This window comes from Eptatretus burgeri, chromosome 12 (assembly GCF_056783735.1).
Source record: "Eptatretus burgeri isolate ZD-2024b chromosome 12, Ebu_testis_v1, whole genome shotgun sequence".
In the NCBI taxonomy this organism is placed as follows: domain Eukaryota; kingdom Metazoa; phylum Chordata; class Myxini; order Myxiniformes; family Myxinidae; genus Eptatretus; species Eptatretus burgeri.
The window spans coordinates 43,716,132-43,741,131 of record NC_140972.1 but is presented as its reverse complement, the minus strand read 5'-3'; the positions used below and the strand labels follow the sequence as shown (position 1 = coordinate 43,741,131).

The window sequence follows — 25,000 nt, the reverse complement described above, 5'->3', positions numbered from 1 at the left end:
GCGTTTATGCTCTTACATGATCATATTTTCTGAAAGGCAATGTGAAAGGCGATTTCGATTCATCAAAAGCATGTGCCCTATCAACTCCCCAGCATACTCCCCAACTGCAGGTGGTGAGGATTACATGGTTAATGGCAAAAGCAATTCAGGCAGATTAGATCTGTGATTTGCTCCAGGTACCATGTAAACCTGTTTCATGGTCGTGTTGTCGGTGACTAAACCATCTCCCACACCAGGTTTCCTGGTGAGGACGGTGTATAATATGGACACCCAGCAGGATTAAAAACAAATTCTGTCAAAGGGTGGAGGAGCTCCTTGTGAGCCAATGGCCATCCATATCTAGTGCCCAACTGTGACTGCGGACGTCCTCCTGCAGTTGGGTTACTTTTTTTGGAGGAGGTTGGTCGAAAGATTTGCACTCTGGCCACCGTAAAACCTTTCACTCCACAAAACACAAGAAAAACGCAAAGAAAATTGAAAACCCACTTCGTTGGAGTACCTCCTGTGCAGCTGCCCTCAGCAAGGCAGCTCACCGGATAATGGGATTGGGACAAAGCATTCGGGACCATCACTATTTGATGATAGGAGGAAAACCATGGGGTAATTTTCCCAGGTCAAATTGCGGTAGTGTGTGTCGGGGTGGAGCTGAGGTGTTGTCCACCAGACGGCATCTCCTTGGGTTAACCTGAGACGGTCCCTTCGGGTGGGTGCTGAAATGTAATGCCCCTAAGAGAGGATGATCACCTGTCTCTGTCATCATCTGAACTCAAGCGTTTGAACATCGGCATTGCAGCACTCTCTGAGGTTCAGAGATCGGATAGTGGCGAGATCATGGCGGGTGGTTACACCTACTATTGGTCTGGTCGCTCTGATGGTTACCATGCCCAAGGAGTTGCTGTAGCTGTGTCCAATAAGCTGATTCCAATGATAATTGAGGTACTATTATTGACACCAGATACTCCATCCTGGGTGCGGATTTTTTTGCATCATTTCAATCTGCTCGTAGACATCAAAACATTGCCGTCTCTTAGATGCCTTAACACGGCTGAGTGTTCTCAGTAATGCATCCATCGTTTAGTCGCTGAATACCATGTGGCTTTCATACACGTCACATGTCCATTTCAGAAAGTACTTTATGACTTTCTGATCAAAACACACCTATCGGTAACAATGCAGCGCATCAATAACCAGATCACGCATCATATCGAGACCACGGGACTCCTTGTTTTCACACGTGCTCCCTGACTAGCACCTGGGAAATTATATATCTCCCACCAGTAGTTCGACTTTGTTACAACGTGGGATAATCATACCATCGTCCAGCAGTTGGACTTCACTGCGACACATGGTACCCAAAAATACACCTGGAGATTGGCGTCCTTGTGGGGATTTGTGGTCCTAAAACAACGCTTTACAAAAAAAGGTGCAAAAATGGATTCCCTGAACTACAGACCTGTAGCTTACTTCAAATACTCAGCAAGATCATGGAATCCATCATCGAAGTTGACAAAAATCATTCCTTTTCTCACATGACCCCCTCTCAGCTCATTAATTCAGATTCAGAGCAGGTCACTCTACTTAGTGTAGTTGCTAGTAGAAAAATCGTGCAAATTATGAAACAAGCATCAAATTTGGCATTTCTGTTCTGCAGGTCTTTCTGATCAAATCTGCCCAATTGGCCATTTGAAAATCCAAATTTTGAAAAATTTGGATTTTCAAATGGCCAATCAGGCAGATTTGATTAGAATCCCCTAGAGAACAAATGTGCCAAATTTGATGCTTGTATCATCATTTGCACGATTCCTCTTAAAAATGCTGTTATCTGCCCCACTAACTATGAACATGTTGTTTCAACTCTCGTAACAATGGATGGAGGCTTTCGATTTCAGACATGAAATCAGGGACATCTCTCTGGCCAAAACTCATGCTTTTGATATAGTCTGACTTCCCACTTTGCTCTCCAAACTCTCTGCTTATGGCAATCCAAGGCCAACTCCACTCTTGGGTTACTGACCTTATCCACTCTCATAGCCAACATGTGGCTCTCAACGGAATCCTTTCATCTCCTCTCCCTGTCAAGGCAGGAGTGCCCCAAGGAAGTGTTCTCGGCCAAGTCTGGACCCCTAATATTCTTCAATGATCTCTCTGACTCTGGAAAAATCCTCTTTATATCTTTCCTAATGACTCCACTCTCTGCCATGACATTCCTGATCCTTCAGACAGAGAGGTAGCAGCCTCTTCCCTCTCTTTAGACCGAGATTTAAATCCTGACAAATCTCAACTCTCTCTCCCTCTCCGAAAGGACCGTACATCAAACCCTCCCATCTACTTTCTCAACATCCGTCTTGAAGAAGTTCAGTCACTCAAACAATTGGGCCTCTCTCTCAGACATAATATTTCTAGGGCAAACAACATTTCAAAGTTGGCCTCAAAAAGCCAGTTGCCGACTGGACATCCTCCGTCATGTAAAGTCCTTCCTAGACACACCTGAACTCCTATCCATCTACAAAGCTTTCATCCGCAGCTTGATAGAATCTCCCTTCTGGGCGGGTGCTCTTGCCTCACACCTTGATCAGCTTGATGCCGTGAAAACCATGGCCTTAAAGATCATTGGAATCTCTCACGATGAAGCTGAGTTTATTGGGCTACGAATCCTCTCTGGTTTTGCACCCATTGTCCGCTGGGTGCTTTGCCCTTCTCAGGCATCATAAAACTCCCAAAATCCAGAATCCCACCTGTAGAACCAACTTCCACTCTCTTTAATCTCATTCTTCCCTCCAGGTCTTCAAGACAGCTGTTCTCCACCATCTCAAACCATACCCCATCAAAATCCATGATCTTTTCTCCACACATTAAACCACCGACACCCCTCACAAAACTTTGCTTCTGTATCTATATTGTCCACTCCTTGCGTTATCCCCTACCCCTCGTTACATGCATTCCTTATTTGTTCGTCTCCATCAATTTTCTCCCAATGCCCTGCTTTTGGCATTTTCCCCTATTCCTGCTGTTCCTTCTGTTATGTTTTGTCCTGTTCCGTTGTGTGTTCTAGCTCTTCCATGAGTCAAGACTGTATACAAAAAAAAAAAACCGAAAGAAAAAAATTACCCCCGTGTGGGGGTGACGGTCATCTCTATAATGTTTTTTTACTATCATAATCGATGAACCGTTGCCAGATATCTCCTAAAATGACAGACTAGATAGGTTTTGAAAATGGCGACTTTCACAACTTTCGTGACCTCGTGACCTTGACCCTGAGCTCAAATCCGGGAAAAAATATGTCATTGGGTATCACTCATCGACCTCTACCCACATACCAAATTTCATCAAGATCAGAAGTAAAAAGTTTTTTTTGTACCGGGAGGTGTTTTTGACCATCTTCCAGGTTACGTGGCGGCCAAACGGGACGGAAATTCAAAAATCTGTCCGGTTAAGATACAAGACAATATTTTTTACTATCATAATCAATAAACAGTTGCCGAATATCTTGTAGAATGGCAGACAAGATAGGTTTTGAAAATAGCGATTTTTATAACTTACGTGACCTCGTGACCTTGACCCAGACCTTGAACCCGGACAAAAGTTATTTCGTTTTGCAACACTCATCGACCTCTACCCACATACTAAGTTTCATCAAGATCGGAAAGAAAAATTGTTGATGTACGGACGGACGTACGACGGATGACGGACATTTGGTCCGGCTTTATTAGGTCATCTGACCTAAAGATGATGGTAGAGATGACCTAAAAAGAAAAGAGTTCAATAGTGACCACATGGACAAATTTGATTTCTTTCTGCATTAAAAAAATAACATTTCGACCTTCATCTCCCAATAACACCCAATGCAACCTCACAATTAAGAGGGCAGTCCATAAGTTTTTATTCAAACAAATGCCGACACAATCACAAAAAGGGTAAGCAGTGATGAAGTGCTTCAAGTCTCAAGTAATGATTATGGTGATGGTTTAAAAAAAAAAATCTTTTTAACACGTTTAAAACTGAAATGTTGAAACAAGCAGCACCAATATTATTTTGTTTTGTGCATTCTTTTGAACTGATGATAGAGAAAAGACAAACAGGCTGATGGGTGAGAGAAAATGTTGCTGTTCATGAATTGCTACCTGTTGGAGGTCTACCAATTTCTAAGGTGCAATATGAAGCTTTTTGCTCTCAATTTCACAGGTGCCAAACCAACATTTTCACTTCCCTGCACTTGCATTCTGTAAGGCTTCACAATCTCTTTCACCATATGAATCAGTAATATTGTCAAAGACATTTGATGAACTGTGACCCTCATTGTTTCCCAATGACATGCAATAGCTTTTTCAATTGCCATGCCTCCTCTAAGTCGCACCTGCTGCGCTTGGGAAAAAGAGGATGCGGGGGTTGGCACCAGGATGCTGCGGCCAGCCTCAGCCAGCTGACCATGCCTCCCTCCGCCCCACATATACACGTCACATTTCCCTCCGAGTTGCCAGTCCTACAAACAGACGAGAGATGGGATCTTGGAAGGTGAAGGAACCTTTAAGCAGGTTCAACATTTAACTCTCCAGCTTCACCAGCTGGAAGTTTAAAACAAAGACCTGCTAATGAATGTACTCAAAATCCATGCCAAATATCCCTATTAAAAAAAATCAAATCTCCCTCCCAAAGCCTGGAAGATGACCACAAGAAATCCTGGTTAATTTCACAGCACTTTTGTATTTTAGCTGTTGTGATACATTCTAAGCCGCTCACCTCAGGCCTGGCAGTTGCCCAAGCCATGATCTGCTCATCCATGGAAGAACTCCATTTGCTGTTGTCCTGAAAATGAGGCAACATTGCAAACAGCAAGAAGGAAAGACATAAATGCAATTTCACACGGGCTTGGAAGACTTCAAATCTGTTTGGATTTGCAACCCCCCCCCACCCCTCCCCCAAAAAACATTCTTTTCAAGCAAATGTTATGATAGATTGCAGGAAAGCATCAAATCATTTGCAGATTTTCTTCCGAAACCAACGTTATTGGACCCATGCACAGTCTGACCGAGGAATAAATAAGTCGATAATTAGGGTTAAACTTGCTTTTGCTGCAGATTTGCCGAAAAAAAAAATGCAGCCAGTGAGCTGGGGCCAACAAACACATGAGAACTTTACAATTTGCTTAAAAGGTCAATGTTTATCTTGCAATTACCATGCATCGTTTACACAAGCTGCTTACCAAGCATTCTTTACTTAGGCAGATAAAAAAAAGAAAAAGCAAATGGACTCCTCAACTGCTGCAGGAATAGCAGATTGTGGGGCAGATTAGACAGACGCTGTCAGCAAACACTTTATCAATGTCAGGTCACTTAAAAGGATAGCTTCCAGAAAAAGGGTGGTCTGTTGGGCAGCAGCCACACTCATTTCCACGCTAATGCTGTTGCCTGTCAACTAAAACAGCCACCTGCCTGGACAATCTGTATGACTCGACTGGAAACTCTAAGGGAAATAAACACTTTAGAAAGTCCCACCGAAATCCTTTCAAATTGTAATCAAATCTAATTTAAAAGGAAAAACTTTCACAAAAGCTTTGTTAGAAGGTCAGGTCAGGTATGGGAGCATGTGCCAGAACAGCATGTCGTTAGAAGGCTGATGCAAAAAATAAAAATTAATATGCATGGTGTGCATACAGCCAAACAAATCCAATCAATGAATTCAACTAAAACAATCAAACAAAAAAAACGCATCCAATGATGATATTTGCAGAATTGAGAAGGTTGGCCGTGTTTCTCCATCTCCCACTTAAGACAGTGTGATCTGAGTGCAAAATGGATTATCTGTTACACACTGAAATGTTCAGAATACATTCGCTACGCTGCCCACTCCACAACCAAATTCCCTCGACTGCAGCCGGAGATGGCCTAATTGAACATACCATTGGATAAATCGTTGCATCCTGGAGCGGCTGAAGCAACAGCAACAACAGTAAAACCCTATGCCCCTTCCCCTCCAACTTACCATTGCTTCTAATCTCAAGTTTCCTTGTGCTTCACAAGGTGTGTTGACATATAAACCCAAATGATTTGTGAATACGCACCAAGCAATATTACGAATAGCAGAAAGCACTATGTACCAGCAGTTTTCTTCAAGTTTCATCATTCTCACTTGTGAAATAAGCATGCAGAAGTCTTCTCCTTCTTTGCCCTCCTGCTCATATACTTTGTGCTTGAACACTTCTTTGTTTCTCATGATGATTTTGCTACTAATTTTGCGATAAAAGTTTCCTGATTTCATTGGAAAATAAGTCATCTTTGTGGCTTTGAAACTTTTTGAGAAGGGAAGAAACTTCAAAGAGAACGAAAAATACAACAAACATGTCGCCAGTAGTACAGGAATTCATGTGATTGCAACGCACATTGTCAGCAGGTTTAGTCTTCATTTGATATTTGTCAATTTATTCTTAAAGGGTCTCCTTTCTGAACCATGACGGCATTCATCTATTACTAAAAGGAGAAGCATCCGTCTTATCCGTGTGTCAAGCTTGTATGTTCCTTCCATGTACTTTTATACACAAGATGCCTGTGCCCACATGGGATTCCAAACAGGGTCGGAATGGAGGTTGAAAAAATGCAAATGGCATCTTCTGTCATCAAGCCGGCAAGCTGGGAGCAACGATTTGCATTTATTGCCACATCTGATGCAATTTAAATGCTCTAATAGCAGCAAGGTGCTCCATTTGAAACTTTTTGCTTGATACATGTAGCTTTTTGATGCCCAGGGTCCACAATAAAAATTTGTACTGGTGTCAAAACTAGTGACCATTTAGAAATGAATCACAAGATATCCTTATATTGCTTCAATAAATATTGCTATATATAATTTATGTGCTCCTTCCATGTCCTTCGAAAGCAGTGGTTCTCAACTCATTTCAGTCCACAGACCACCAGGCCAATCAAATAATTTTCATGGACCACAAGATTAAAAAAAGAGTAGATAAAGATTTTGGTTTGAAATTTATTTCTTACTGACAGATTTTTGAATTATCATCTCAATGACAAGCTTTTCAATGTTTGGAGTGGGACTTGATAATGCACAACGAATATCACTTTCCACTGCAAGCCGATTCCTGTTTGGACTTGATGTGTGCCAAACATGAAAATCCAGTCTCACACATAAAGTTGATGCAAATGGCAAAAGAAATCTGACTGCGTGTGCTGACAGATTTGGGAAACTCCCGGTCATGCTGGCCCAAAATTTCACCATGGTCGACTGCTGGTACACGTCTTGAGCTGCAAAATCATTTTTCAGACCCAAGAATTCCTTCTGCAGATCCTCTGGAACACTGTTAACATATGTTGTGAAAGGATTCCTGATGAAAGATAACCAATCCCTTGTCCTGTCCACTTCCGGAAAGTATTGTTGGAATTCGTCCCATAGGTTCCATAAATGATCGAATGGCTTCCTTCCCCCACCCACACCAGGCATGGCATCCACATTTGGAAAGTGGACCAAAAATTTTGCCGTAAACTCTTATGATACAGAGTACCAATTTGTCAAGAAAAGACTTGATGATGCTTTGGTGTGAGAAAAGACTTGCACCTTTCCCTTGCAGCTGAAGATTCAGTTTGTTCAATATTCCAAAAATATCGACAACATACGAAGTCCTAAATTTGACTGCGTCAGCACATTTCGGAATGCCTATTTCCCTTGAGCCTGCAGAAATGAATCCAACTTCTCTCTCAATTGAAAAACTCTGTTGAGTACATTCCCTGCTGACAACCACCATACAGAAGTGTAGAACAGCAACACATCAAAGTCGGAACCCATGTCTCGGCAAAATCTTTTGAACAGCCTAGTGTTCAGAGCCGATGATTTGATGTAATTCACCACCTTCACCACACCTTTGAAAATGGCGATCAGTTGGTCAGGCAATGTTTTTGACACCAAAGCTTCCCTATGAATGAAGCAATGAACTCCGGTTACCATTGGAGCGTGCTGTTTCACCAATGTTTGGAAACCCGATCTTGAGTCCAGCATGGCAGGTTGTGACACCCAGAAGGTTTACCCAATCCAGACCATGTACTTCAAAGAAATTATATGGTCAACTGGTGATGGGGAACATAGTTTGAATTTTTTTTTTCATCTTCACCTTCATTGATGCAATATAGCCTTAATGTGCACAAAAGTGTTTTTTAAAATATCCTAATTACCAATCAATAATCAATAAAGCTAAGGATAATGGGAATGTATGTGACATAATAGGGTACATGGATGATATGGGTATATAGGCCAAAATAGTAGCATGTTCATTTACCAATGAATTAGCGCGCGAATTATTTACCAAAAACCAAAATAAACCAAAAAAAAAATTTACCATTTTTTGTTCAGAATTAGCGCGCGAGGTAAGACTATGCGCTCTACCGAGTCCAGTTCTAGTTTTCTCATGGAAAAAGGAAATTTACTGAGCACTGGAAGAAAATGTGCATTATCTGGATGGAGACTACATCAAAAATGACGAACAATTCTGCTGAGTTTTGCTGGTGCTGGACCATTCTACCTTGGCCTGGGAGAAACTTTATTACTTTCACTCACAGAAGAAAGGAAGTTATGGGTGGAGCAGTGGGGAGTGGGGTGCAGTCAATCACAAGTTTGGTGCAAATCTTAGTTATAACCCCGTTTACTAATGAATCTCTTTATTTTATTTGTCAAACCCTATCCTCCAATAATATTTCTGGAGTGTTGCAGACTATTACCAAAGGCTGGAAATATTCATCCGAGGAAAGGTTTTCGAGTTGTGGAACCACAAAAGAATCCGGGAAGGCCGTGCCCTGTGCAAGAGCCTCTGCCGCTTTAACAGTTGTTACATAAGTTGCAAACCAAGCCCACTCCGGATTGATGGGACTCCTTGAGCCTTCCACATTGGTGTTGGACAGGCAGCAGTGGTGTGGAGGAAATGCAGGCTTGCAGAGCACTTGTTCAAGACCCAGGCCAAGAGCAAGAGAGGCAAGACACTGCATGTAAGGGCTGTGCACAAGCTGTTCTCCAGCAGCAACAAACATCTGGGGTAAGGGAATGAGAGTGATAGCACCGAGGGTACACTTAGGAAAATGAAGGCTTGCATTTGAGGTTATTAATATCCCTTTAAATTTCATTCACTTCACCATAAAATCAGTGCTCATTATCCCAACAGTCTCTCTCTCTCAAAACTTGCACAATCTGCAGCTGTCTCTCAGTTCTCAAGAGGCTCATTTGTCAGAGACCTGACATTGTAGGCTTAACAAGGCACCCCACTGCCATCAGCAGGAGCACAGCACAGGCCTGGCTGAGAGCACCTGTTTTCTGACATCGCAATATTCTAATTGGAGAAGTGCATCACCCTCTCATCACAGTACAAGCTGGCAGAAACTGCTGGAAGTGAATGTGAGTTTATCAGTCTGCAACAGTGCTGTCATCATAGCCAAATGCCACATCCATGTTTAGGCATCACCTAAAGTATTTAAGCATTGCAAAAAAATTGTTGGAAAATTGCATTTTGTTTTTTAGCGATATGCCAATGAATACATTATTCAGCTCTAATTATGAAGAAAATCATTACAAACCACATGGACTTATCTTCCTCACAGAAAGCTACAACAACCACTTTTTATCGCAAATGCTCCTATCAGTCTCACAAGTGAAACATCAGAAAGTGCATCACAAATGCCACCGAGAGGTGGAATATTTACTATTTTCACCTTTTCGTATAGGTACTGTTCTTGCAGCATAATCGGTAGACATTCTAGCAGGGCACGCATACATGGGGTCGTGTGCAGGCCGATGATGCCTTGAGACCGCAGTGCCATGCGACACGTGGACATCACTTGGTTCTTTGTTGTCCAGTCTGGGCCACAGCACAGCACAAGAACATCCTGTGCCGTGTGGGAAACGTGGCAGAAAAGGGCTCAGAAAGCACAAGTGCAAAGGACATTTTGTTTGAATACACAAATTTCTGGAAAAACAAACATGCCGTGGGAATGCTGATTCATCGAGAAGGGGTTGGGGGTTTTGCATTGAGGGGCGGGGGGAGCGGGGTTCAGGTGGTGCATGAATAAACGAAAGAGCATTCTTCTATACTCCACATGCAAAAGTCTGGAGACGGGTGTGCTACTGGATTGTGCTCAGAGGGAATAAACCAAATGTGTTCAACTACACTCAGAACATCGAAGCAAAATTTCATCATTAGCAACGATCAGGATGATGCAGTTAAAAGCTAAAGGCATATGCTCATTCGAATACTGCTTAAACATTAAAATGTGTCTACCGTTATTAAAATCATATTCGCATGACAATACATTTATTTAATACAGTATATGCATAATTAAATAGATAAAGCGAACCATCCAACAAAAATGGTTTCAAACTCCAATGAGCAAAAAGACTAAAAGCACGTTCAAAATTTTGATCAAGAACTGCACTCATAAATGTAAGCAAATATTTAATTGCATTGTTTGTGTACATCAAATTAGACAATCGTATTTATATAATTTTCCGACTGTTATGGTGTTGAACCATGAATGCCTGTAATAAAGACAAAAATGATGATCCAAGCGTTGCTGCTATAAGCCGGGGCATGTCCCGATGAACTCTGGTGTGCTAAATGCATTCACATGTAAAAACAGTGAATCCTTTGAATCGAAGCATGCAAACGGAATTATGTAGTTTCCTGACAAATTATATGGAAAGGCTAGTAAAAGGTCTCCATGTGCTTTACCTTTGACCTGCTAGAGCACGTGGCTATTCCAATGTCTGGAATCCAAACCATTCCAGTAACTGAACCAGATCCGAGTGTTACAGTCTGCAACACTGAGCCATCCTGCAAGGCCAAAACAATGACGTGCAACATTTTCAAACAAATTGGATGCAATGCAACACTGATTATACACATGGCATACGTATACTCCATTGCAGATGCGATTCATTGCATTTAAGGTGAAAGACCTACCAGAAGAGACCAGATGTTCACGAGTCCACTCGGACCTCCAGATGCAAGGATCATTCCTTCAGAGCTAAACACGAGTGATCTCACAGCAGTAATGTGCCCATTGAGGCGCTTCAAGCACCGAGCCGCTTCCCATTTCTTGAGTGGAACAAAACAACATTCCTCACATCATCAACTCGACATATTGATAGGATATTGCATTGTCACTAAAGAAGAGAACAAATCCTCTTTCTCTGACAAAATTCCAAATTATTACATCTGGTATATAATATCAGCACAGCGTACAACATGGCAATCCATTTGATGTCACACAAAGTGGAACATTGAGACGCAAGTGCCATACAAGAGCAACCAACACACTGAATGAACCGTCACAAAGGAAGTGGAACGAACAGAACATCACAGCATCACAGACAACGCATGGCAAGTGTTAGATGAAAGCTTCAATATGATGTGACTTGAGTATTCAAGTACCACATGCTTGTGAAATTTGACCCCTTGTCTGCAAGTGTCCTTGCTTTTCATGCAATATATGAACAAGTCCCTCGATGATATATTTTTAATGCATGCTCATTTTAAAGTCATAGCTGGATACAAATGTATGAGCGAGCTCAATCCTGGCAGGTGAAAAATATTATTCGGTGGTGCAATGGTTAAGAGCGACCACTCTGAGACTGGGGGGTTAGTGGTTTGAAGCTGACCATTGAAAAGTCAAACCAAAGACATTAAGAACAGTATGTGCTTCTTCCTTGCTTGACGCTCAGCATTTTAAAGAACAGATCACGGACAAACAATCATAAGTAAGCAAACATGGCACAGCGTTGATGTCCTAAATGGCCTCTTCCTGCTATTTTTTTGCATACATAGTCGAGGCTCGTGGAAGAGATAGTACACTGAACGGATCAGGATGTAACAGACAAAAACAGGACGCAGAAAAGGATGCAAAACACGCAAAACAGGATGCAAAAGGAACAGTAGAGAGAGGAGGGAAACACTAACAGCAGAGTTAAAAGCCAAGGTCGGGAAGCAAACAAGAAATAGGTGCGAGGAAAAATGGGGGGAAGGACAGGATTCATGGGGCTGACAAGATGGATACAGAGGGAAACTCCAAGGAAGGAAAACTGGAAATTTGGAAAAAAGGAGGGATTGGGGTGGAGTTCAGATGGAGAGAGGGGAAGGGTAAACGAGGGTAGAAAATATCATGGTTTTGGATTGGGTACGATCTGACAAAGTGATGAACCGCAGTTTTGAAGTCCTGGAAGGAAGAATGGGATTGAAGAGAATGTGGAAGTTTGTTCCACAGGCAAGAAAAAAAGAGGAACAAATGAGTGGAGGTGAACAGTGATCCTGGATTTTACTAGTTTCACCAGAAGGGGGTTAATGATGGACCGTGTGTCCTGCATAAACCTTTGGGGTGGGGGGGGGGGGACAAGGCATGGAAAGAGCAGAGGGCGCAAAACCAGAAAGGAGTCGGTCGAACACAGACACAAAGAGACCACCGACCTGTCTGTGATGACGAAGTGATAGGCCCATAGACTCAGCTTCATCGTGGGAGAATCCGATAATCTTAAAAGACTTGGTTTCTATGGCGTCAAGCTGAGCGTTGAAGTTCCTTGTGAGGAAACTCAAATTTATTAATTTATTTATTTATTATGTCATAAAGTTTCAATACAACCAATTTAAATGAATTATCTTGTGCTTAAATGGTATGCAACACGTTTTTGCCGATTTGGCATCCCCATCTGGCACACAGCTCAATTCTAAAACCTTCGGTCCAAACACCCATGTACTGTTGTTTGCCCATTGTCTACCAATTCTGATGTTTCCTAATGTATTTGTCCTTTAGATGACAAATGTACAAGTGTGTTATTAGCACTTTTATAATTGTATAGAAAGAACCGCTAGTGAATAAATAAATCAATAATTGGACCAACAGCGACAGACAGAGTTAACTGTTGTATAAACCAAATAAGCAACGAGCCTTCACACCTTGGTTACATTAGTATCTTCTGAGCCATCATGTTCTCTCTCACAGGACTGATCCAGTGCTGCTTTTGGCTGAGGCACGGTCCACACACAAACCAGACCATTCTGGCAGCCTCTGCAAAACATGAGACATTTCGATGAAAACACCAGAAACTGCACCACTCTAAACAAAGTGAAAGTTATTGCTAAAACTTGGTACAGAAGTTGCAGAAGGTTAATTTCTGCAAAATATATAGAAAAAGCAAAGGTTAATCTCTGCAAAGCAACTATATGCTCTCCACAATCACTATGCACAAACCTATCCAAAAGGAGCAAATGGATGAGTGGCTCACAGAGGGTAACACTTTCCTCATCCCAAAATCTGAAAAACCCAACTACCTCACACGTATAGACCAATAACATGTCCACCAACAACACACAAACTTTGGATAGGAATAATCACAGAAATGATGTCCCACCACCTTACACAACAAGGAGGCCAAGAGGTACAACAGAAGCGATGTAAGAGAGGATGATACGGAACAATACACCACTTACTACTAAACAAGGCCGTACTTGAAAACTGTAAAATGAGAAGAAACAAATTATCCACAGCCTGAATAGACTACATAAAGCCCCAAAAATAATTTTCAGGTGTACAGCGTGTCCCAGAAGACACATCACTTTGTGGAAAATTATATTTTTGTTGCATTTTACATCTCAAAAACATTACAGTATGGTTCAGCAAGGCCAAATATGGTTACATTATATCCCAATTATTTTTCAAGTGTACAGTGTGTTCCAGGAGAAAGTATCACTTTATGGAAATATCACCACTTTACATTGCCCACCGAAGATGGGCCGATGCTAATAAGAACAATAACAGATGCTGGGTGATCAAAATTTACACTTATAAAACTGAAGTTTAAAGGAGAAAATGTGTGAAAAAGAAACCCAACATATACACATCCTTCTCAGCATCTGTTAAAAATATACAGGCAGTCAGTCGACTATCACCCACCCCCCCCCCCAAAGGACTTCTTGGGTTGAACGACACGTACGAGGCTAGTAGAAGATTGGGCTGGTTCCCTGTTCCAAGCAGACTACACCATGCTATGGTGGTGACAGCAGCTGGATGAGGAAGCAGATGTAGGCAGCACCACACGGTGGCCTGCTGGCCCCACACCTTTATAGAACCATCTCTCGCTGCACAGCTCAACAGCAGCTCGCCAAGTGGACCCCAGTGAACGTGTGTCACTGCATCCTGTCAGAGAGATAGAAGGAAACCCTCAAAATATGCATACAGTACTTAATGTGCCTTAAAAATGCCTTCCAGGCAATGTGCCACAGCTATTACCCTACACAATGCCATTGGTGCAACAGTCACCACGTACATTCATAAGAATGTTTTTCACAGATAGAAAGAGCAGACTTAGCCTCAGGTGGCCATTCCCTAACAGCTCTAGTATATACGATGACCCCATTCCTCAACAATCACATCCTCCACACCCTATTTCCAGTAATCCAGCAAAGGGTAATCAATAGACCAGAAATATCCTTGTAAAACAAAATCATTAACATTGCTGACACAAAAAGAAAGGAAGGTGTATTGTGTAATACAAAAGGCACAGCCAACAAAATGATTAGTGCTCAGTTCTACTCCACCAATTTGAAACAACTTGGAAAGAGAATACATAGCCACTGGTGACTATTTTCCAGCAGCCATTTTTACATTAGATTCATGGCTCATTTCTGGCCATGTGCCAAAGCATGGAAATGTTTGGGTGCTACGATAAAGCTATGCACACATCATTATGGTTCTGATACTTCATACATCACAACTGGTATGATGTTGTGGCTATTAAAAATATTTTCCTGCTCATGTACTTCTGTCTGGTGCCCCTCGTTTCCAGATTCTCTGGGTAGTGGATAGATTGAATGTGCTGGCAAGCTGGTCGTGTGTTTTTTGGACGAGCAGGTGGAAGTTGTGGATGGGTGTGTGTGGTGCTTTGTGGTGAGGTGGTGTATCAAGAGAGTATCGAGCGCCCAAATTTTGTAGTGAGGCGGTGGAGGAGTCCTGTGACGTGGTCAAGCTTTGTGGCGGTTTATGCATGCCATGTCAATGTTGTCCGCTCACCTTGGTTGTCCTTTCCACTTTTTATACCATCCCATTTTTGCCATGTATACGAGGTCCGTCGAAAAAGTAACGGGACTGAGCCTGCTGTGTGCTCCACTTACACAACTTGAATGAACGGGTTGTATCACAGTCTTTCTATTCGCTAGATTCCAGCAATTTATATGATTGGTGATGGTTGACTGTGCTCATTGTGTGATTTTTTACAGGTCGTGCTTTACACATTGTCTAGTCTGAGTCCTCGCGCTATGAGTTGTTAGCAGAGAGCCAATCTGAAGCTTCTTGCCAAGCTTGGCAAAACACCTTCCGAATTCTTCGCAATGCTGCAGCAAGTCTACAGGGAAGAAAGATGTCACGTACACGTGCATTTGAATGGCACAAGAGGATCAAAGAGGGACGGGAGGAGGTTAAAGACAATCCACAGTCTGGAAGACCTTCAACGAGAAGAACGGCGGACAACATCGAGCTGAACCAGATGGTGCATGCAGATTGTCGACTCACGGTGTGGATGATTGCTGAGGAACTTTCCATCAACAAGGACACTGTCTGGAGCATCATCACTGAAAATCTTGAAATGCGCAAGGTGTGTGCAAAGATGGTCTCCAAGCTGTTGTCCGAGGACCAGAAACAGCAAAGAGTCACTGTCTGTCAAGAGAGTATCGAGCGCCTCGAGGACGATCCAGGCCTGCTCGGGAGAGTCATTACTGGCGATGAATCATGGATATTAGAATACGATCCCGAGACCAAATGGCAGAGTCATCAGTGGAAAAGTCCGGAATCACCAAGACCAAAGAAAGCAAGGATGTCGTAGTCGAAGGTCAAGGTGATGCTCATCGCGTTTTTTGACATCAAGGGCATCGTCCACTTCGAGTTTCTACCACAGGGTCAAACAGTGAATCAATATGTGTTCAAGGAGATCCTCCGGCACCTCATGAGATCAGTCCGGGACAACTGGGATCTGTGGGAGAACAACGCCTGGATGCTCCACCATGATAACGCCCCTGCTCACATTACCCTGAGCATTTGACAATTTCTTGCGGAGAGGAACGTGCCAACTCTGGAGCAATCCCAGTATTCGCCAGATTTGGCCCCTTGTAATTTTTTTCCTATTCCCCAAGCTCAAGGGGGTGATCAAGGGACCCGATTTCCTGATGTGGAGGCCATCAAAAGGGCTGTGACAACGGAGCTCCGGAGGATTCCAGAAGAAGCCTTCCGGGGGTGCATCGAAGCGTGGAAGAAAAAGATGGACAAGTGTGTGAGACTGGAGGGAAACTATTTTGAAGTGGACAAGCTGTGATTTCAATATATTTTTGGGAATAAAATTTCTGTGAAGTCAGTCCCGTTACTTTTTAGATGGACCTCATATTAGCGGATCATATTGTGTTGGGATGTTGCTTGCTGAATCATATTGCTTAATCATATTCTTTCAATGATTAGACTACCCCCTTGGCGTTTTACATCTTGCCTTCTACATTGAAAGCTCAAACACCAATCGCAAATGTTCATCAAATGTTACCTGAAGGTGAAAATACTTGGAGCCGTACTTTAAGAAATAAAGATTTATTAAAGACACACAAGGGAATGCAAATGGAGAATCCCTGGATGAAAAACAGAAATAAATTTAAAAAGAAAAATAAACAAGAAGCGAATACTTCGATATCGCGCGGCTGGGGGCAGTAGAAGGTTAAGAATTATGAAACAATTTTGCAGTTATAAAATTTAAATGTAGACACGGTTAATTAGCATGCATGATGGGAAGAGTTGTGACGTTGGACAAATTTCTACTTATAGCCCTCAGATCAACGGGACGTACGCGGCCATAAGTGTGATAGAAGACGTGACAGAAGACACAGGCCAGAAAATAGGCAATTATATAACAATTATAATTATATTAATGTCGCCACGCTGTAATAACCACTTCTGTCACCAAAAAAGAGGAAGAAATCACCTCCACAAGACGTTTTAAAAACACTTCCGGTGAAAAACAATGAAGAACTAGAGGGGGAGCACTCGGGAGAGTGCAAAACCTCCGCCGCCAATACTGCTGGGTCACTCAAGTGAACCTTATATCTTATTCATTAAATATGATGTCAACAGTGCTGAGAGTTATAGTTCTTTTCTCCAACATTTTTTTTGGGGTGGGGGGGTGGTTGGAAGTCACTTAAAACATGTATAAATGCAAAAAAAAAAAAATTTTCTTACAATTTTTTTTTGGGGGGGGGGGCAAGTCCAAAATCTAATGGCATGATCCTTGGACCATACCTAACACCCCCCCCCCCCACCAAGTTTCGTCGAAATCCGTCGAGGAGTTTTTTCCGCAATACTGTTCACAAGCAAACAAACAAACAAACAAACAGAAAGGGGTGAAAGCAGTAACCTCCGATCTTCGGTGGCGGAGGTTAACAAGAGTTACAACGCTGCGCGTCTCCAACTAACGGAACAGGAAGATTATCACTTCCTGCTCAGAAAATCGACTTCCGGCGTCACACAGAAAACAATTCAGCACAAAAAGCATCGCTCTTCCGCATTAACCCTGCCCTCAATTCACCCGACAATCTCTTCCCACAATCCACCCGGCAATCTCCACCCACATCACACCCAACAATAAGTGTGACAGAAGACACAGGACAGAATAGCCAATTATATAACAGCGCGATGTCGCCGTGCTATAATAAATACACCGTTAACTCCAGAGATAGAAATCTAAGATGCCACAAGCACACAATCTCCCATTCACACACAATGGTAAGAAACCAAGGTCATCAAGGATATGGCAGGGCAGGTCTTCAGAATGAATGGCAACATGGGGGATCAGCTCTCTGGTCACATCAATGAATGGCTCTCCAACAACCGCAAATACGAGTTGGAAATATGTATGTCAATGCTCCCGACTTTAGAGAGGTACCAACTGTGCACGGACTTCAACTTCAACTGGATTGACTGACTCAACTCACCCGACTCTGAATACTCTAAACTCCAACTCCACTCCAACTGGCCCGACTCATTGCCAACGCCCGTGTGCAGCCTATTATCATGGTTTGCAGTCATAGTCTCATTTTTCCAGGAGATTCAAGGACTGTCTGAAATGAGTACCAGTTGTACTGGGCCCGGTGTATGCTCCGGTTAGAATAGGTGTACCATATCCCTGTGTGTCGTAAGAGGCGACCAGGGTTGCGTCAGGAAGGGCATCCGGCGTAAAAACCTATGCCAAATCATTATGCGGACAACAAAACGAATTTCCATACCGGATCGGTCGAGGCCCGGGTTACCAACGACCGCCACCGGTACCGGTGGTCAGCAGGGTACCAGTGGAAATTGTGCTACTGCTGGGCGAAGGAGGAGAACGAGACTGGGAAGGCGAGTCCAGAGGCAGTGGGAGAGGGGGAAGGGTAGAAGTGTGGAGGTGAGAGTTGGAACTCTGAATGTTGGGACGATGACTGGCAAAGGGCGAGAGTTGGCTGATATGATGGAGAGAAGAAAGGTGGACATACTGTGTGTACAAGAGACCAAGTGGATGGGGAGTAAGGCTAGGAGCATTGGAGGTGGTTTCAAACTGTTCTACCATGGTGTGGATGGGAGGAGAAATGGTGTCGGGGTAATCCTGAAGGAAGATCATGTCAAGAGGGTATTGGAGGTGAGGAGAGTGTCTGACCGAGTGATGAGTGTGAAGTTAGAAATTGAAGGGGTGATGATGAATGTCATCAGTGCATATGCCCCACATATGGGGTGTGAGATGGAGTATAAAGAAGATTTCTGGAGTGAGTTAGATGAAGTGGTGGAGAGTGTATCCAAGGATGAATGAGTGGTGATTGGAGCAGATTTCAATGGGCATGTTGGGGAAGGGAATAAAGAGGATGAGGAGGTGATGGGTAGGTACGGTCTCAACAAGAGAAATGTGGAAGGGCAAATGGTGGTAGAGTTTGCAAAAAGAATGGAAATGGCAGTGGTAAATACGTATTTCAAGAAAAAGGAGGAACACAGGGTGACATACAGGAGTGGAGGAAAGTGCACACAGGTGGATTACATCTTGAGCAGGAGATGCAACCTGAAAGAGATTAGTGACTGTAAGGTGGTGGCAGGGGAGAGTGTAGCTCGACAGCATCAATTGGTGGTTTGTAGGATGACTTTAGAGGTGAGGTTGAGGAAGAGAGTGAGGGCTGAACCAAGGACCAGATGGTGGAAGCTGAAGGAGGAAGACTGTTGCGTGAAATTTAGGGAGGAGGTGAGACAGGCGTTGGATGGTGGTAAAGATGGGTGGGATGATTGGGCAACGACAGCAGAAGTTGTGAGGGAGATAGCTAGGAAGGGACTTGGTGTGACATCTGGACAGAGGAAGGAAGATAAGGAGACTTGGTGGTGGAATGAGGAAGTACAGGAAAGTATAAGGAAGAAGAGGTTGGCGAAAAAGAAGTGGGATAGTCAGAGAGATGAAGAAAGTAGGCAGGAGTACAAGGAGTGGCGGCGAAAGGCAAAAAGAGAGGTGGCAAAGGCCAAGGAAAAGGCATATGACGAGCTGTATGAGAAGTTGGATACAAAAGAAGGGGAAAAGGATTTATACCGATTGGCAAGACAGAGGGACCGAGCTGGGAAGGATGTGCTGCAGGTTAGGGTGATAAAGGACGCAAATGGGAATGTGCTGACGAGCGAGGAGAGTGTGTTGAGAAGGTGGATGGAGTACTTTGAGGAGCTGAAGAATGAAGAAAATGAGAGAGAGAGAAGGTTGGAAGAGGTGGAGATAGTGAATCTGGAAGTGGGGTGGATCAGTAAGGATGAAGTGAGGACTGCTATGAAGAAGATGAAAAGTGGAAAGGCGGTTGGCCCAGATGGTATACCAGTGGAGGCATGGAAGTGCTTAGGAGAGATGGCAGTGGGGTTGTTTACCAGATTGTTTAATAAAGTCTTGGAAAGTGAGAGGATGCTGGAGGAGTGGAGATTAAGTGTACTGGTTCCGATTTTCAAGAATAAGGGTGATGTGCAGAGCTGTGGAAATTACAGAGGGATAAAGTTGTTAAGCCACACCATGAAGTTGTGGGAAAGAGTAGTGGAAGCGAGGTTGAGAGGAGAGGTGACGATCTGTGAGCAGCAATATGGGTTTATATCAGGAAAGAGCACCACTGATGCAATGTTTGCTTTGAGAATGTTGATGGAGAAGTATAGGGAAGGCCAGAAGGAGTTACATTGTATGTTTGTGGATTTAGAGAAAGCTTATGATAGGGTGCCAAGAGAGGAGTTGTGGCATTGTATGAGGAAGTCGGGAGTGGTGGAGAAGTATGTGAGGATCGTGCAGGATATGTATGAGGACAGTCTGACAGCGGTGAGGTGTGCTGTAGGAATGACGGACCAGTTTAAGGTAAAAGTGGGATTGCACCAAGGATCAACTCTGAGCCCTTTCCTGTTTGCAATGGTGATGGACAGGTTGACGGATGAGATCAGACTGGAGTCCCCATGGACTATGATGTTCGCGGATGACATCATGATCTGTAGGGAGAGTAGGGAGCAGGCTGAGGCGAGCCTCGAGTGGTGGAGGTACGCACTGGAGAGAAGGGGAATGATAGTCAGTCGGAGTAAGACGGAGTACATGTGCGTAAATGAGAGGGAGGGTGGTGGTATGGTGCGGTTGCTAGGAGTTGAGGTGGGGAAGGTGGATTAGTTTAAATACTTGGGATCAACTGTCCAAAGTAATGGAGAGTGTGGGAGAGAAGTGAAAAAGAGAGTGCAGGCAGGATGGAGTGGATGGAGAAGAGTTGCAGGAGTGATTTGTGACAGAAGGGTAGCTGCAAGAGTGAAGGGGAAAGTATATAAGAAGGTAGTGAGACCAGCTATGTTGTATGGTTTGGAGGCGGTGGCGCTAACAAAAAGACAGGAAGCGGAGCTGGAGGTGGCAGAGTTAAAGATGCTGCGATTCTTGTTGGGAGTGACGAGGATGGATAGGATAAGAAATGAGTATATTAGAGGGACAGCGCAGGTAGGACGGTTTGGAGGCAAAGTGAGAGAGGCGAGATTGAGATGGTTTGGACATGTGCACAGGAGGGAAGCAGAGTATATCGGGAGAAGGATGTTGAAGATGGAGCCGCCAGGCAGGAAGAGAAGAGGAAGGCCAAAGAAGAGGTTCATGGATACGGTGAGGGCGGACATGCGGGTGGTTGGAGTGTCAATGGAAGATGTGGAGGATAGAGCGAAATGGAGACGGTTGATCCGCTGTGGAGACCCCTAATGGGAGCAAGCCGAAAGAGGAAGAAGAAGATTCAAGGACTGTGTGAACCATGTATTTAACCCCACACCGCCCATGGCCAAACCCTCAGCATCATTTGCCTCCAGATCGGCAAAGCCAATCACTCGGCATGCAGCCGCCACCATGGCGATGCCGCGTGTATCATCTGGAATCACAGCGCCCCTTCAACCATCAAGAGTTGCAGGGAGGTTTTCAAAGCCACAACAGGGACAGCGACAGAGCAATTAAGCTCTCCTACCCCGACCCCCACCTTAACCTCCCACCCTCTCACCCAACCCGTCCTTAACTTGCCTGGATTTACAGAGGCGATGCATATGAATGATGCTTTCTATGTAATCCCTATGTCAACTATGCCATCCTTCACAACATACATAAAAATATACACATCAGAGATGGGGAATCCCCCGCCATTGAACCAGTCAGACATCTTGGATCTAACCACGCCCAAAATCAATCGGGTTCTTCCTTTTCAGGTGGTACACATGTGACCCAAATTTAAAATCGATATGGCGAACAGTTTATGAGTTATCGCACTCACAGCTATAAATGTTGACCCCCAGCCGGACGGACGGATGGAAGGACGGAAGGACAGCCGGACGGACGGACGACCCAGGTGACAAAATATCCCCCTTCCGCCACGCGGCGGGGGATAATAATCAGAGATGGGGAATCCCCTGCCATTGAACCAGTCGGCCATCTTGGATCCGGCCACGCCCAAAATCAATAGGGTTCTTCCTTTTCAGGTGGTACATGTCTGACCCAAATTTCAAATCGATATGGCGAACAGTTTATGAGTTATCGCACTCACAGCTATAAATGTTGACGCCCAGCCAGCCGGACGGACAGGCGGACGGACAGCCAGACGGATGACCTGGGTGACAACAATGTCCCCTTCCGCCACGCGGCGGGGGATAAAAACAGGTCAACTTCATTATAATGGGTCCCTGGTTACAGAAAATGTTCTAACCTGCACAAACACATGGATCACACCAACTTGCTAATTTATAAGTACAGCAGCATGCAAAAGTTGGGGTTTTTTCAATGAATACTTTAAGGTAAATTAATCAAATTGTCAGTGATAACAGTTATATGTGTTTGTTACTGTAAATTAACAGCGTTTATAAAATTGCATAGAAAACAAACTGCTGAAGTAAATAACAAGAAGTGTGTCACTATATGGTATCAGTCAATAGTTTGTGTCCACCCTTTGCCTTTAGTGCCATAAATCTTTTACCATGCTGTCTGTATGTGCACTCTTACAGCAATATTGTGCTAAGTATTCTGGAGTACATTCCACAGTTCTGTTAAGTTAGTTTGGTTCCTCTTGTTTTTCTATGTTACAAGATAATCCCACAGGACCTCAATGGGACTCACGTCCAGACTCTGGGATGGCCATTTTAACACTTGGAGCACACCAGCTGTAACCTTGTTCTTCAAATACTGTTTTATTATATTGGAAGTATGTTTTGGATCATTATCTTGTTGGAAAATGAATCCTCTTTCAGAAACGACTTCCACTAGGAAGTGGATGATGCTGCGGTATCTGCTTGTACTTCTCTTTTGTTTGTGTCCCATTCATTAAAGAAGGCGAGCTATCGCCGGCACCCTGAACAGATTCCAAATTGCTGCCATATCCTGCAGAGAGCATTGTGTCATTGGCACAGCCACATCCTGGGTGGCAATTTTTTTTCTTTTACACAGCCACAGCCACAATTTTGGTGGCACAATGGTGGCACAGCCACAATTTTTTTTAACCACACAGTCTTGTGTGGCATACAAAGGAAGAATAAGTGTAAAATACAAAGGGATGGAGGGGAAAGACAAGGCTCTACCAAACAATATATTGTGAGGCCTAATTTGGGGTTTATGATAAATCAAATCAAAATGTGCAAATGAAGATATATTGTTCCTTTTGTCCTATTGTGTGATGATCCATTCAGTGTAATAGTACGAGCTATTTCACGAGCCCCAATTTTGTATACAATTTATTTTTTAATCTATTCAAAGAATTAAACCCTTAAGGGTCAATTTTCGTTATATATTTATACATACATACATACATACATACATACATACATACATACATACATACATATAATACATACATATACACACATACACATTTTATTTACCCTTAATTAACTATATACATTTTCAGCTGTGTTACCAGCATTGAATGAGTAGATGAAAAGGCAGTAACCAAAATAACATTAACAACTAGAATGGCACTTAGTAGAGGGCATACCTTGGCCAACTTGAACATTGTACGGTATGCATCTCTCTGATAGGCCAGATGTGCATCTGGACCTTAACCAAAATCTAATTAGGTTGTTCTTGTCACATATCCAACTCACCCACCGAGTTTCGCCCGAATTCGTCAACAAAGTTTTAAAATATCATGCTACATATCGTTTTTGGCACTATCTCTCAATGGTGAAGAATTGCTCAAAATGATAGTATCCAGATCCAGATCTTAACCAAAATCAAATCAATTCGTCCTCATCACAAACCCAACCTCTTCACTAAGTTTCGTCCGTATCCGTCCGAAACTTTTTGAGATATCGTGCTATATGTCATTTTTTGGCCCTAACTCTCAATGGTGAAGAATCACTTTAAAAATTCTTGTATTCAAATGCAGATATTCACCAAAATCGAAACAATTTGTTCTTGTCACACACCAAACCTGCCCACCAAATGTCATCTGAATCGGTCTATAACTTTTTGAGATATCTTGCTCACAGACAAACAGACAGACAGGGGTGAAAACATAACCTCTGTCTACATTTGGTGGTGAAGGTAACAACAAAATAACTTCATAATCCCTCCTACTCTTAAGCAGAATGCACCATAGAACCCTTTTCCTATAACTAACAGTCTTGCTCTATTAGGGTAATGATGTTACTCCAGCTGAGAAAAAATAAATAAATAAAATAAAGCACAGTTTCAGTCATGCCATGCATACCTGATACGCGTCAATTAAAACTACGCTCTGCTTTTCACAAGGATCCCTTGTGGCAATCAGAATCTTCCCATCGGCAAACCCAACAGCAAATGGCTTGTCCACAGAGAACCAGGTGATGCACTGTACAGAGACTGGAAAAAAATCCAAAACAAAAACAAACAGAGCAATCACCAATCATTATATACCAAGCGGCTGCTTGATTAAAAAGGAGACAAATGAACCCATAAATAAATAAAAAAATGGGAAAAAATTGCACAATGTGGATGCAATTCAGTGGTCATGAGTCATTCATCCAGAAGTGGTTGACAAGTTCGAGGAAAGTATTTCTAGAAAGTTTAAGAGGCAAAATAAATTCTGAGTACAATTTCAATGCAATTAAAGCAGGGTAAATTACGAAACAACCAAAATATTGAATGGTTTAGTTGTGAAGAAATTTAGTAGGACAACCTCCAAAAAATTCTCAAAAAGAAAAATTACAAAAAATAGCAACTTAAAGTACTTGAAATCACACTAGACAGACAGTTCCTGCAACAGCAACATTGGAGAAATAGTTATATGTCATTTTACAAAGTATCGTACATCTGTGTTTGGAAGGCGGGGGGGGGGGGGGGCGACGACAAAAAAAACAATCTCGAATAAAACCAAGCTCGAAGCTCGGAGCTAGGAGCCCAGACATACCATTGATGCGGTAGCAATTCTGCAGCTCAACACGGTGAAATGTTGAATCATCTACAATGTCCAGCAGTCCCAGGGAGCCGTTTAAGCGAC

At 43.1% G+C, this 25,000-nt stretch overlaps 1 protein-coding gene across 8 annotated transcripts in view; it reads right to left on the bottom strand.

Moving 5' to 3' along the window:
• The window catches only part of HERC1 (HECT and RLD domain containing E3 ubiquitin protein ligase family member 1), a 964,782-nt gene that overhangs the window by 651,825 nt on the left and 287,957 nt on the right, over positions 1-25,000 (bottom strand). For all 8 annotated transcript variants that reach the window (XM_085850311.1, XM_085850306.1, XM_085850308.1 and 5 more), the window contains 10 exons: positions 24,911-25,000; positions 24,233-24,363; positions 13,966-14,168; positions 12,929-13,040; positions 10,943-11,077; positions 10,712-10,813; positions 9,696-9,869; positions 8,715-9,020; positions 4,738-4,803; positions 4,355-4,480 (listed from right to left, as the gene is read on the bottom strand). The exon at positions 24,911-25,000 is cut by the window's right edge and continues 93 nt beyond it. In XM_085850311.1, coding sequence (XP_085706437.1) covers positions 4,355-4,480; positions 4,738-4,803; positions 8,715-9,020; positions 9,696-9,869; positions 10,712-10,813; positions 10,943-11,077; positions 12,929-13,040; positions 13,966-14,168; positions 24,233-24,363; positions 24,911-25,000 — 1,445 coding nt within the window. The remainder of the gene's footprint in view (positions 1-4,354; positions 4,481-4,737; positions 4,804-8,714; positions 9,021-9,695; positions 9,870-10,711; positions 10,814-10,942; positions 11,078-12,928; positions 13,041-13,965; positions 14,169-24,232; positions 24,364-24,910) is intronic.